At 53.0% G+C, this 11,370-nt stretch overlaps 7 protein-coding genes across 7 annotated transcripts; 4 read left to right on the plus strand and 3 right to left on the minus strand.

Annotated features, from left to right (window-relative positions):
- Positions 1-434: 434 nt before the first annotated feature.
- On the plus strand, positions 435-647 carry COCCADRAFT_104718 (uncharacterized protein; the record flags this gene model as incomplete). Its single annotated transcript, XM_007717381.1, has 1 exon — positions 435-647. A coding segment is annotated over one exon (213 nt), but the record flags the coding sequence as incomplete, so codon positions are not given.
- A 210-nt stretch (positions 648-857) lies between these two features.
- COCCADRAFT_104682 (uncharacterized protein) lies at positions 858-2,094 on the minus strand (the record flags this gene model as incomplete). The annotated part of the gene is made up of 3 exons (XM_007717382.1): positions 858-1,236; positions 1,345-1,796; positions 1,888-2,094. The coding sequence occupies 3 exons, from the start codon at positions 2,092-2,094 to the stop codon at positions 858-860; spliced, it is 1,038 nt and encodes a 345-aa protein (XP_007715572.1).
- A 301-nt stretch (positions 2,095-2,395) lies between these two features.
- COCCADRAFT_104730 (uncharacterized protein) lies at positions 2,396-2,551 on the plus strand (the record flags this gene model as incomplete). Its single annotated transcript, XM_007717383.1, has 1 exon — positions 2,396-2,551. One exon carries the CDS (start codon positions 2,396-2,398, stop codon positions 2,549-2,551), a length of 156 nt encoding a protein of 51 aa, XP_007715573.1.
- Positions 2,552-2,951: 400 nt separating this feature from the next.
- COCCADRAFT_7764 (uncharacterized protein) lies at positions 2,952-4,257 on the minus strand (the record flags this gene model as incomplete). The annotated part of the gene is made up of 6 exons (XM_007717373.1): positions 2,952-3,026; positions 3,071-3,232; positions 3,280-3,786; positions 3,835-3,861; positions 3,907-3,957; positions 4,006-4,257. The coding sequence occupies 6 exons, from the start codon at positions 4,255-4,257 to the stop codon at positions 2,952-2,954; spliced, it is 1,074 nt and encodes a 357-aa protein (XP_007715563.1).
- A 1,346-nt stretch (positions 4,258-5,603) lies between these two features.
- COCCADRAFT_39593 (uncharacterized protein) lies at positions 5,604-6,932 on the plus strand (the record flags this gene model as incomplete). The annotated part of the gene is made up of 3 exons (XM_007717384.1): positions 5,604-5,678; positions 5,733-6,050; positions 6,288-6,932. 3 exons carry the CDS (start codon positions 5,604-5,606, stop codon positions 6,930-6,932), a joined length of 1,038 nt encoding a protein of 345 aa, XP_007715574.1.
- An 840-nt stretch (positions 6,933-7,772) lies between these two features.
- On the minus strand, positions 7,773-8,701 carry COCCADRAFT_104724 (uncharacterized protein; the record flags this gene model as incomplete). Its single annotated transcript, XM_007717385.1, has 3 exons — positions 7,773-8,141; positions 8,209-8,499; positions 8,573-8,701. 3 exons carry the CDS (start codon positions 8,699-8,701, stop codon positions 7,773-7,775), a joined length of 789 nt encoding a protein of 262 aa, XP_007715575.1.
- Positions 8,702-9,800: 1,099 nt separating this feature from the next.
- COCCADRAFT_28911 (uncharacterized protein) lies at positions 9,801-11,363 on the plus strand (the record flags this gene model as incomplete). Its single annotated transcript, XM_007717379.1, has 2 exons — positions 9,801-10,406; positions 10,494-11,363. 2 exons carry the CDS (start codon positions 9,801-9,803, stop codon positions 11,361-11,363), a joined length of 1,476 nt encoding a protein of 491 aa, XP_007715569.1.
- Positions 11,364-11,370: the final 7 nt, after the last annotated feature.

Here is an 11,370-nt window from a genome sequence, read left to right on the forward strand (position 1 = left end):
TAGCAATCGCAGCAGCAATTCTTTTATCTTAATCTGAAAATTAAATATGATTTGGTGGAGTTGCACGGTGTTGAAATTGGGCAAAAAAGTAGTGTTGGTGCGCCCAGACGCTAGTGCGAACAGACTTTTGAGTTAGTACTGTATAACTCTCTAGTATCCAAGTACCTTCCACATGTCATGTTCCTGTCAAATCACAACAAACGTAACCATCCAAGTATAATTTCACCTCCAAAAAAGCAACAAAAGAAGAAGAAGAAGAAGAAAGAAAAAAAACCCACTCTCTGCTTGTTTCTCACTCGATCATGAAATTTAGTAACTTTACATATATTCCTTAACAAAAAAAAACAAAACAGCCCTTCTACCTGTACACATAGCGACAAGAACAGCTCGTCATTCAAATTTTTTAAAAAGTGGTTTTTTTTAAATTGCCAGCCCCCCCCCCCCCCCCAAACTCATATAGGCTTACCTTATCAACCATTTATCAAGAAACAGATGAAAGAAAAGAAGAAAACAACGCCGAATCCAGTGCTATCCCAAAGAAAAGAAAAGAAAGAAAGAAACCAGTCTCTGGTTTCCCCCCCACTGTTATTCTCGGTTGTCCCCCCCTACCTCTCTCTCTCTCTCTCTCTGCGTCCCGATATACATAATCGCCTGGTCTTTGAAAAAAACGCAATAATTTTTCCCTTTCTGTTGAACAAGAAGAAAAAAAAGTAAAAAAAAAGGTAATGGTATATATAATACAAAATCTAAGCCAAGCCCCGTCCATACGCCCGCGATGCAACGGTTGCTCTCTCTCTCTCTCTCTCTCTCTCTCTCTCTCCCCTCTATATCCCGCTTTCATCCCAAAATAGCATGACTTATGTTGGTGGTTGCTGCTGCTGCTGCTGCTGAGCCTGTTGCTGCGCAAGCTGCAAGCTCTGTTGCATAACCCCTGGCCCCCAACTCTGATGCAAGCCTGCACTATTCGGCGGTTGTTGTTGTTGCTGTTGTTGAAGTTGCTGTGGACCGGGATTCGAAGCGACGCGTTGTGGGCCCGGGGATTGTTTCATCTGGGCTGACTGGCCCTTCCAACCGGGGAATAGTTCTTGGAGCTTGGTGTAGAGCTTGGCGAGGTCTGCATGCGAAGGGGGAACAGACATGATGGCAGGTCCCGGTTGCATTTGTTGGCCTGGTTTGGGCACTTTTTCGGCGTTTTGGGCGAGGTAGGCTAGGTTGGCTTGTAGGCGTCGCATGTAGCTGTGTAGGTAGGTTTCGTTAGCTTGGTTTTGCGGCCAGACGGGACTATGGCGACGCGAAAAATGAGTAATGACAACAACGGGGGGGAAAAATACATACTCTACGTACTCCTTGGACGGCTGCGCTTTCTCGCCCTCGGGCTTACCCTCAGGCGTGGGTCCTACATGACCCGCCTTGCCCTGTGCCTGCAGATCGCACACCTCCTTGATGAGGATGCTGTTGATCTCGAGGAGCGTCGCGACGCGGTCCTGACTACGCGCCGGATTGCTGGGCGACATGGGCGACGGGGGCACTGCCTTGACGGGCGTCTGCAGCTGAAGCGGCTCCGACTTGATGGGTAGCTGGAGATTCATGGGTGTCTGGTGGCCGTTTGTAGGCAAGGTGCCGGGCGAGGGCTGGGGCTGGGGGGTCGCAAAGGGCGGCTGTCCGGTGACGCTTGCGGGCGAGGCAGTCTGGCGGTTCTGCGCAAACTGTTGCTGGTGAGCAGGCGAGGGCATGGGCTGCGCAAAGGGTGCGCTCGAGTATGGGCTAGGCGACGACAGCTGGTGTTGTTGCTGTTGCTGCTGCTGTGGTTGCGGTTGGAGGGCAGCTGCGGCATGGTGTCAGACCAAAGGCGAAAAGGCAGATCGCGCACAATCAACCAATCTACACTGGCTTACCTCGCTGCTGGAGATATGGGGCTCCAGACGGCATGACACTATTTCCCATGGCGCCACCCATGCCGGCGAACGGGGCGTGCTGGGCATACTGGCCTGGAGCGTTTGGTTGCTGCTGGAGGCGCGCCTGTGGATCAAACTGGGCGTGTTGCGGGGAATTGGCAAACTGGCCGCCGTACGCATTAGGGTTATTGAAATCCATCTCCGGCACTCATTGGCCACGTCGCACAGCTCGGATTAGATTGATCGGTGGGTTGATGGGAAGAAAGTGCGGTTCGTGATAAGGTTAGGATTCGGCTCTAGAAGCCTTCGAAGCCAGCCCTTGGGCCAGCCGAGCGGGTCAGGCCCGACATCAAAGCGTTGCCTCGAGCCGCCTCCCTCGAGGCGCGCGCGCAAGAAACAGCACCCGTAAAAGCACTCGAGAAGGAGACCACAGAGAACGCTTCCCCTTCACCCCTCCGGTCCCAGTATGCGACCGTCAGGATCAGCAATGCAAGCACGCCATGACGCAGCGCCACGAGCATCCTCAGACTCTGACACCCCTGTCCACAAGGCCCACAAAAATGTTTGACATGTCGTCCGAAATGCGACGAGACGCGTCCAGAACAGTCACCAGGTATGGCCGGCTGCAGTTAGCACCGGGTCCTATCCGTTATTAGATCTGTCCATATTAACTCCTGCTTGCCATCCATGTGCCTGTTCCCTGGGACCAGGAACGGGACACGGCTCCGACATGGAAAGCCAGATCCGCGCTGACCCTGACCGAGTAATCATTGCATCACTTGTATCACATACTCGGGCTTCTTGGTGGCAGACTTGATCTTGCATTCACTCAGCCTGAGTCCAGCGCCAGTTTTATGGTTCCTGGCCAACCCTGGCGCATCACACATCCTGTAGACAAGAGAGTGTCTCTGATAAACCTGGAGCCGACCTTCCCCACACTTCATACAGCGCCTATCATACACCCATGTGGCCGATGAACTTTGGTATGTGACGCTTTCGGACCGAAGGTATGGATATACATAGTATCGCTGGAACAGACAAGCACCGTCCAAGTCATCATTCGCCGAAGACGTCCTCTTTGGTCGGTGTCTCTTTGCGACGCAGTGCCACAAAGTACGCCTCTCTGGATTCCTGCAGCTGTCAGCATTGAACACAAAGATCTCAAGGTTGCATACAGCCCGTGACGACTCGGGCTTTTCCCGATGTACTTTGGTAAAGAGACGCTTAAGTTTCATCTCAAAAGCCTTCTCCTCGGCCCCTTTGTAGTACTTGCAGAGAAAGTGGCCGTTAGTCTTTAATGTGTCAAAGGCAAACATCAGAGCTGCCATGCACAGATCCTGCCCCAGTCAATAGTCTATTTGCAGCTCAGAGGAGCACTACTGACCATGCTGCCCGTGTGGTCTCTGAAAGCGTTGCCGCTCGTGTTCATCATCCTAATATAAGGGTCACTAAGGCTCTTTTTGTAGAAGCCGGTAGTTTGGTCCCAGGGTTCTGACATATCACTGAGTACCACATCTACTGTTCTTCCCCGCTGTGTATCGCGCTCTTGGAGCGACAGATTGGTCGAGATTGGGTTGTCGCCATCCGAGTCCTCGAGTGGCCGTCCAATCGCTTCAGGGTCTGCACCATCCAAATGTGCCTGACGTTCGATCTCAATGTAACCCCGCTGCATTTCATCTAGCTCTTCCTCAGTGAGTCCTTCGCTTGTGCTCGAAGAAACCTGTCTCCTAGGCCGACCAAGATCTGTATCTCGAACATATGCTCGCACTTGGTCTTGAATAATAGGTGATAGGAAATCGCCTTGAATAGTTGAAACACCTCGAGGAGGCTGGGCGGGTATGAGATCGATGCCAATGACTCGCCCGTCTGGAGATGTGCGATTCACGGCGACCTGATCAGCGTGAGATGATGCTAAAAGAAAGAAACTCCATTAACAAACCTGAGACCACGACCCTGGTGCATATCCCTGGTGACGTTAACTTTCAATCATCAATGCAAAGGGCAGACCTACCAAGTCAACAACTGTTTGCCCAGGTTTAAATAGCTTGTGTTTGTCGTTGAGCTGTGATATGTTAGTCACTGCCCAGTCTTTGCCGTGATGCGCTCCCACCTCAAGCAGCTTGAAGGCAGCACGGCTCTTCAGGCCTTGAACTCGTGCTTCCTTGGCAAAAAAGTCCCTGCCCTGTCGCGACTTCCATCTGGTTGAGGACGAGGACGAGTGACGTATTGATTGTGCAAAAATATGAGTACGAGAGCTACATGTTGAACACGCCGAAGCAAAACACACGGTGGCTTCTGGATAAACACGAGAACCCAATAGTAAGCTATCAGTAATTTGCCGAAAGAGGCGGCGCGATAACATTGTAAAGACGCAGAGGAAGAATTTCACATCTCGCTCTTTGCGGGCAAGATAATCTCATATGGCTACTACTTATCGATAACAGGCATGGTACCTCGACAGTCTCAACATCACACAGCACACCAGCTCCAGATCGATTCGCATTCATCAGGATACGATTAGTAGAGGCCGTACGATTGAATACAACTAAACACTTTGTCTAGAATCTATCTTGGTCCCTCTAAGCACAGCCGGGATTTGTGGCTGCGCCGCTCGCATCCAACCACCCGAGATATTATCGCATCCTCCAGGTCGACCTCGGGATATTCAAGCCATGACGGAATTCCTTCCACGGCCGATGCGTGTACTACCCCGCTATCTCCTGTGTTCTCCACACCAGACTTTCCCAGCTTGGTCTTGGGTCGTGTGGCCCTTGGAGCAAAAGCCTTGATACGCCGTCATAGTAGTCATACCGGAGTACTAGTAGGAGCGTTCCGGGCACAGGGTAAACCACCACTACTACCTGTTCAGCATCATAAGGATCAACGGAGGCTCACATTGCCGGGCAGGCACAGCAAAAGGACACGAGACAGGACGCGTGCAAACGACCATATGTGGCTTCAATGGCGGCTGACTGAAAGGGGTGATGTGGTGCCCAGCTGACTGCGACGCCCTAGTAAGGGGTGGTGAGGCGAAAGGCCGGATTCTTCTAGAATGCCCTTGTGTCCTCCCCTGGCTAGCCTACGATGGGAGCGTGTGTGTGGTTTCCACGTCCCAAGACTGTGCGACATGATGCAATTTGATGCCATCCGAGTCCGATTGACTCGGTGAAAGGCATGCGCTGCACCTGTAGCTTGTTGGCAGCGGAACACGGCAAACATGTTGCGACCAGAAAAGGACAAGAGATGTCAGTCTGAGCCAAGTATGACATCGCGAAGTACCGGACGGGGCTGTCAGCGAGTACCGTGGTCGTTTATAAAGGCGTTGCGGACAACATTCGTTGGCTCGCGGCGCGCTAGACTAAAATCTGCCTCGTCCTCCCGCTGTCCTCAAATCTCCACATCCAGCCCATTCAAACACCGCAACCTCATTTGCGCCCCAGGACCCATGAGACACGCGCACCCCGGAGTGCAAACAGTCACCGTCTAACTGCCTTGCATGGAAGATCGGATTCACCGCGAATTGACCGTACCCGCCCGCCTCACTGCGAGAAAACCGTCTACATCTCCGAAACAGTCACCTCCGATGACCTCGAAATCACGTCGCGCGGCCTTTTCTTTGCTTCGATAGAATCCTGCCTTTACTCCGGCAGCACCAGACTCGCTCCGCCTACCACCAGTGCAATACTCCGACCAGCCTAGACTTACACCATGTCCAAATCCACGGAAAAGCCGCAACCACAGGGGGCCGCCATCATGAGCGATGAGCCAGGAAACGGCATAAAAGTATGTACCAGCGCAGTCCGTACCCTCAACACTTTAATTGACACGTACATGCAGCCTCTCGGCACGCCCGACATCACAAGCCTACAGCGCATTCGACAGGTCTTTGCGCAGCCGGTCCTAGCCTCGTTTGTTGCAGGCGGCGTGGCTGGCGCAGTCTCCCGGACCGTCGTCTCCCCCCTCGAACGCCTCAAGATCCTGTTCCAAGTCCAGAGTGTCGGTCGCGAGGAATACAAAATGTCAGTGCCCAAGGCTCTGGCCAAGATGTGGAGGGAAGAGGGCTGGAGGGGCTTCATGGCCGGAAATGGCACAAACTGCATACGCATTGTTCCATACTCTGCTGTGCAATTCAGTGCATACAACGTCTACAAACGGGTAAGTGAATCCTTGGAATTTCTGCTATTTGCTTTGTTTTCCGGCGAGCGACTTGCTTTTTGAACTGGTGGAATGAGGGGATCAGACGCACATGGAATGGAGACTGGGTAGGTTAAGTTGGCGGAGGGCTGACGTAGGTATCGTGGCTGACGAAGAGGAGGAGAGAATTGGGAAAGTCGCACAAGGACAATGAACACTGGCGCAACCTCCCTAATTGCGACAGCTGACCTGTACTAGTTCTTTGAGAGTGAGCCGGGTGCACCGCTCGATGCTTACCAACGATTACTCTGTGGAGGTCTTGCCGGTATCACCTCTGTTACCTTTACGTATCCGCTCGATATCGTCCGCACGCGGTTGTCGATTCAGTCTGCATCCTTCTCAAGCCTCAAGAAAGAGGCCGGCCAGAAACTACCGGGTATGTGGGCACTCCTCGTGAACATGTACAAAACCGAGGGCGGAATGCCAGCGCTATATCGCGGCATCATCCCTACGGTAGCTGGCGTTGCACCATACGTTGGCCTCAACTTCATGGTTTATGAAATGGCCCGTACTCAGTTCACACGCGATGGCGAGAAAGACCCCGGTGCGTTCGGCAAGCTGGCAGCCGGTGCAGTTTCTGGTGCTGTCGCGCAAACCATTACATACCCGTTCGACGTCCTGCGACGAAGATTCCAGATCAATACTATGAGCGGCATGGGATACCAGTACGCAGGTGTTGGTGATGCTGTCAAGCAGATTATCAAGACAGAAGGTCTCAGGGGCATGTATAAGGGCATTGTCCCTAATCTGCTCAAGGTTGCGCCCAGCATGGCGAGCAGCTGGCTCAGCTTCGAAATGACTCGAGATTTGCTCATGGGCAAATGGAACTCGGGCTTTTTGTAAGAACACACGATTCTAAGCATCAACATGATGCAAGCGTCGCATTGCGAAGCACCCCTCCGGATAGACGGTTATACATTGACGACCAAACGAACAACCACCCACCTTTGGGAATGAAGATAAGCAGAACCGATTACGAATATTCTGGAAACTACCAAAAAAGAAAATCAGCATTGCATTGGGACCAGCGCGGCTTGGAGATTTGATTCAGGGAAATCTTTTAACACCCCCTCCCTCGATGGATATATAGCGACGGCGTTTTTTTTTGAACTGGAATCGTTTACAAACTGCACCTTGTACCTACTTTTTTTCTTCTATCTTCGAACTTGTTTTGAAGTCCTCCCCCCTTTAATTTCTCTCTACCCAAAAAAAATGGACAGCACTTCAAGGAGGGGAGGGCTATGGGTTACGTTACACATAGACGCATCTCGAGCCCCGACTGATTATGGGACCGAAATGGCATACTACCTGTACAACAAATGACAGCCTCGAGTGTGCGTTAGGAATACGCTTGCGAATAGAAGAAATCCAATGTATTATGCACGATTAAAGACAGTAGTTTCTTTGATTTGGTATTGACTTGCTGTGTGAGCAGACATTAAATGTACTACTTGTGCAAGCCATTGTCAAGCCCATTACGTCAAGCGTGCCAAGGCCGAGGGGAATATCAAGGTACAAGTATCATCACTCAATTGGAACCAAGTAACACATGCGTGCTATTGAACGATTTGAAATAGTCTACACGAAGTAGCTGGAAATATCAGCCACCCCAAGACTGTTGCTTGAAATTTGCGAGAAAGAAAGATGGTGCATTATTTACATTTTCTCTTTTCCTCTTTTTTTTTACAAAGCACCGTCCTTCCTCAGAGTCTCATTGCCCCATGGCTCGCTGGTCAGGCAGGTCAAGCCACCGGCGGGCTCGCACGACTGTCGTCCGCTCAATGGACCTGGCGATGGCAGCTCACCGGACTGAGCACCTGTCGCTTGGGCGGAGTGCTTCAGGGCCTTGAGGAGCTTGACAGTCGAGTCGTATGTAAGGTCCTCATAGTAGTCGTCGTTGATCTGAACCATGGGGGCATTCGCACATGCACCAAGGCATTCCACCTCTGTAAATGTGAAGAGGCCGTCTGGGGTAGTCTCGCCGTGGTGGACACCCAATGTGTCTTCGCAAGCCTTCATGACGGCATCACTGTCACAGAGCATACAGGGAGTCTAAAATGATACATCAATGCCCATGTTCTCAATTGTCCATGTTCCCCAATTGCCCAGGAAAACTCACAGTTGTGCAGACCTGGACGTGGTACTTGCCCACGGGATCCCGGTTGTACATTGTATAGAAAGTGGCAACTTCGTATACACGCATGGGCGGCATTTCGAGTATCCGCGCAACCTCATTCATGACGCTGATGCTGCAGAATCCGTGCTGGCGCTGACCGAGGTCGAGAAGCGGCATGACGGCTGCCTTCTTGTATTGCGAGGGGTACCGCGAGACGATTTCCTTGATGAGCTCCTCATTTTGCGCCGTGAATTTGAAGGGAATCTTGGGGTTGTTCTCTGGCGTGTCGCGGTGCTACAAAAGACGCAATTAGCCCCTTCCCCGTCTTGTCTGTGAGCGCTGGCGGTTGCGGGCAAAAAGTACATACGACGTTGAGCGAGCCGCTCTCATTCCACGCGGGGCGCGAGACGCTGAAGGCCCGCCATTGAGCCCTCTGGAACGGTCGCGAAGCGCGTGGGGCAATTCGGCAGGCAAAGGGTACCAGTCTTGAGGCCATGGTGGGTTGTGACTGCGGGCGGGAGGCGATGGCGTCGATTGAAGTCGTCAACGATGAAGCTCGTCGAGAGTGCCAAGCCGTGCAGGGATTATTGCAATCAACCCGCTCTGATTGGCTGCCTCTGGAGTCTCCACCAAGTACCAGCCCGAACGAGCATCTGTCTCTGTCATCGCCAACTTCTTTGCCAGTATCGGCTTCATGTTTTCCTGATGCCCGACGTTTTTGCTCGATCGCGTGTTCCCCGGGTCTCCACGACTCTAAAGGCCGTGCTGCTCGATTCACACTGCTCGCTGCCCTTGTTGTGGCGAGGCATGCATCCCCACTACGGCTGAGCCCGCCACGTAGCAAGCTCCACCGACACTGTCGCTTCTGACCATGCTGCTCATGCTCACCACACAGTCGGATGCTTCATTTTTCTTAGGTCAGGCTGCCCTCACAGGCTGCGGGGCCATGGCTTTGCTGGCAGTTTCCGATGCTATGACTGTTTTGGGCCGGGGACGGTTCATTGCCTAGCACGAGCGAGACCAATGAATTGTGCCTCTGGCGGTCTACCACGTCTGATGCCCAGTGGGTCTGCCACTACAAACGCTGGGTGCGCCTTGCGAGCCTGCAGCGTCCTCAGGATACATTCGGTGGGCAAAGCAACGCACAGTAAAATGCCTCTGAATCCGTCACCGGTGGAACGATGCTGCAGCCCATAGCCAATCGGCCGCTGTTCGCCTCACCCGCGGCGCTGTGCGCGGACATGCTAGCCGTTTGATGTGTTGTACGCATGTTTGTAAGTAGTGTCCGATTTGGCGTCTTCGAGCCTGCAGGATTTCTATGCGACTTTCTCGAGGCGTGTTTCAGAGTCATTGTGCTACTACGTGTACAAGGCCATCGCTCTTACCGCACTTCACTAGCAGACCCATGGCGGTCAACATCTTGCATGTATAAGTACCGTTCGTCGATGATTCGCAGGCCCTCCAGTTCCTGTCTTCTCACTCTCCACTGCATCTACTTAACGGCGCTCTTATAGCACCGCACTTGCACATTAATAATCCCACCTTGTACACATTTGCCCGCCCACCCCCCATCCCCATTCCTATATACACCGAGCATGTGCAGGTTCACAATCGCTACGCTCGAATGCGGGCACCCGCAAGAGGACCACGTCGACACATACGGATGCCCATACTTCCAAAGAAGCAATCTCCACTGTGACCGCGACAACCCGAACAACAAAGACCGATTCACTATCAAGACCTGGGACCGTGAAGGCATATGCAACCGATGTCTCAGCGTAGCTCGCAAGAGGGAGGAAGAGGCGATAGAGCGTGAACAAAAGAAATACGACGAGCAGCGTCGCCGAGAAGCCAAGGAGCGGGAGGAAGAGTTGCGCCGTGGAGAACGAGAGGTCCTTGAAAGGGGACATCGACAAGAAGAGGAGCGACTTGCTGAGAAGAAACGCCGCGAAGAGGCTCAAAGGGCACACGAGAGGCAAAAATGGGCATCCGAGGAACGTACTAGGGAAGTGGAAAGGAAAAGTAAAGAAGAGTATGAGCGACAGATCCAACTGCAAATGGACAAAGACATGGAGTACATGATGGCAAAGTCACGAGAAGAGGCTGAACGGAGAGAACGGGAAGAAGAGGAGGAAATACAGCGAGCTCTGGCTGAATCTGCTAGACTAGTACGCTCGGAGAGGAGTTATCAAGAGGATCAGGTAAGTGAAGAATTTGCACTTCAAACTACGCCTCGCTTATATGACAAGTGTTTTAAATATTTTACTAACATGCCGCTTTTTCTATAGATGTCATCAGGATCACGAGAACAAAGTGGTGGCCGTATCGAGTCCTGGATTGAAAGCACATCACGGACTACCACAACCACAACCGTAAACAACCACAGCAGCGGCAACAACCACAGCAGTAGCTACAATAACAGCCACAACAGCAGCAGCAGCAGCAACCACAACCACAACAACTCAAACTACCCTCAAAAGTCATCCTCGCCTCCCTCACCACCCGCCACTCCTCCCACCAGAAAGGCCACCTCACCGCCACCACCACCACCTCTCCCCGTCACCGCTCCCCGATCCCCAGTCAACAAACCTGCCGCTCGCGCCCCACCACCACCGCCTCCAGCCCCCAAGCCAGCGGCCCCAGCCAAAGAAATCAACTACTCGCTCCCCGCCGTCGGCGACCAAAAAATCGGTCGTTTCCGCCTGGGAAGCCGAGCCGTCCCCGTCCACGAATCCCAGGACATCCCCGAGACGCCCATCACCCCCGCGAAGCCCATCGCCCCAACCACACCGGCCCCCATGGTCCGCCTCGGTGGCGCTATCCCCGTCTCCGACGTGCCCATCGTACGTGAAATCAAGGGCCAGGTCAAGCCCGTTCCCAGTGCTATGGAGAACGCCAGGCCGGCGCTCCCGCTCAGGAAGCCAAGTGTGTCGCGCAAGGGACCGCCTCCTCCAGTTCCCAACCGTGATGGCAGGGACCCGCAGCTCGAGGCTATGCTGGCCAAACGACGGGCGTGGGAGCCTGAAGAGGATGAGGGTGCGACGATTACCCCGCCCAGGTCTCCTTCCAAGGGCCACACGCCTCCGGCTAGGAGGTTGACTCAGAATGAGTTTGATACCAAGCGCAAGATGGGCTGGAAGAACAACGAGGATGAGTAAGGGAGAA

The sequence above is a fragment of the Bipolaris zeicola genome, assembly GCF_000523435.1.
Source record: "Bipolaris zeicola 26-R-13 unplaced genomic scaffold scaffold_177, whole genome shotgun sequence".
NCBI lineage: Eukaryota > Fungi > Ascomycota > Dothideomycetes > Pleosporales > Pleosporaceae > Bipolaris > Bipolaris zeicola.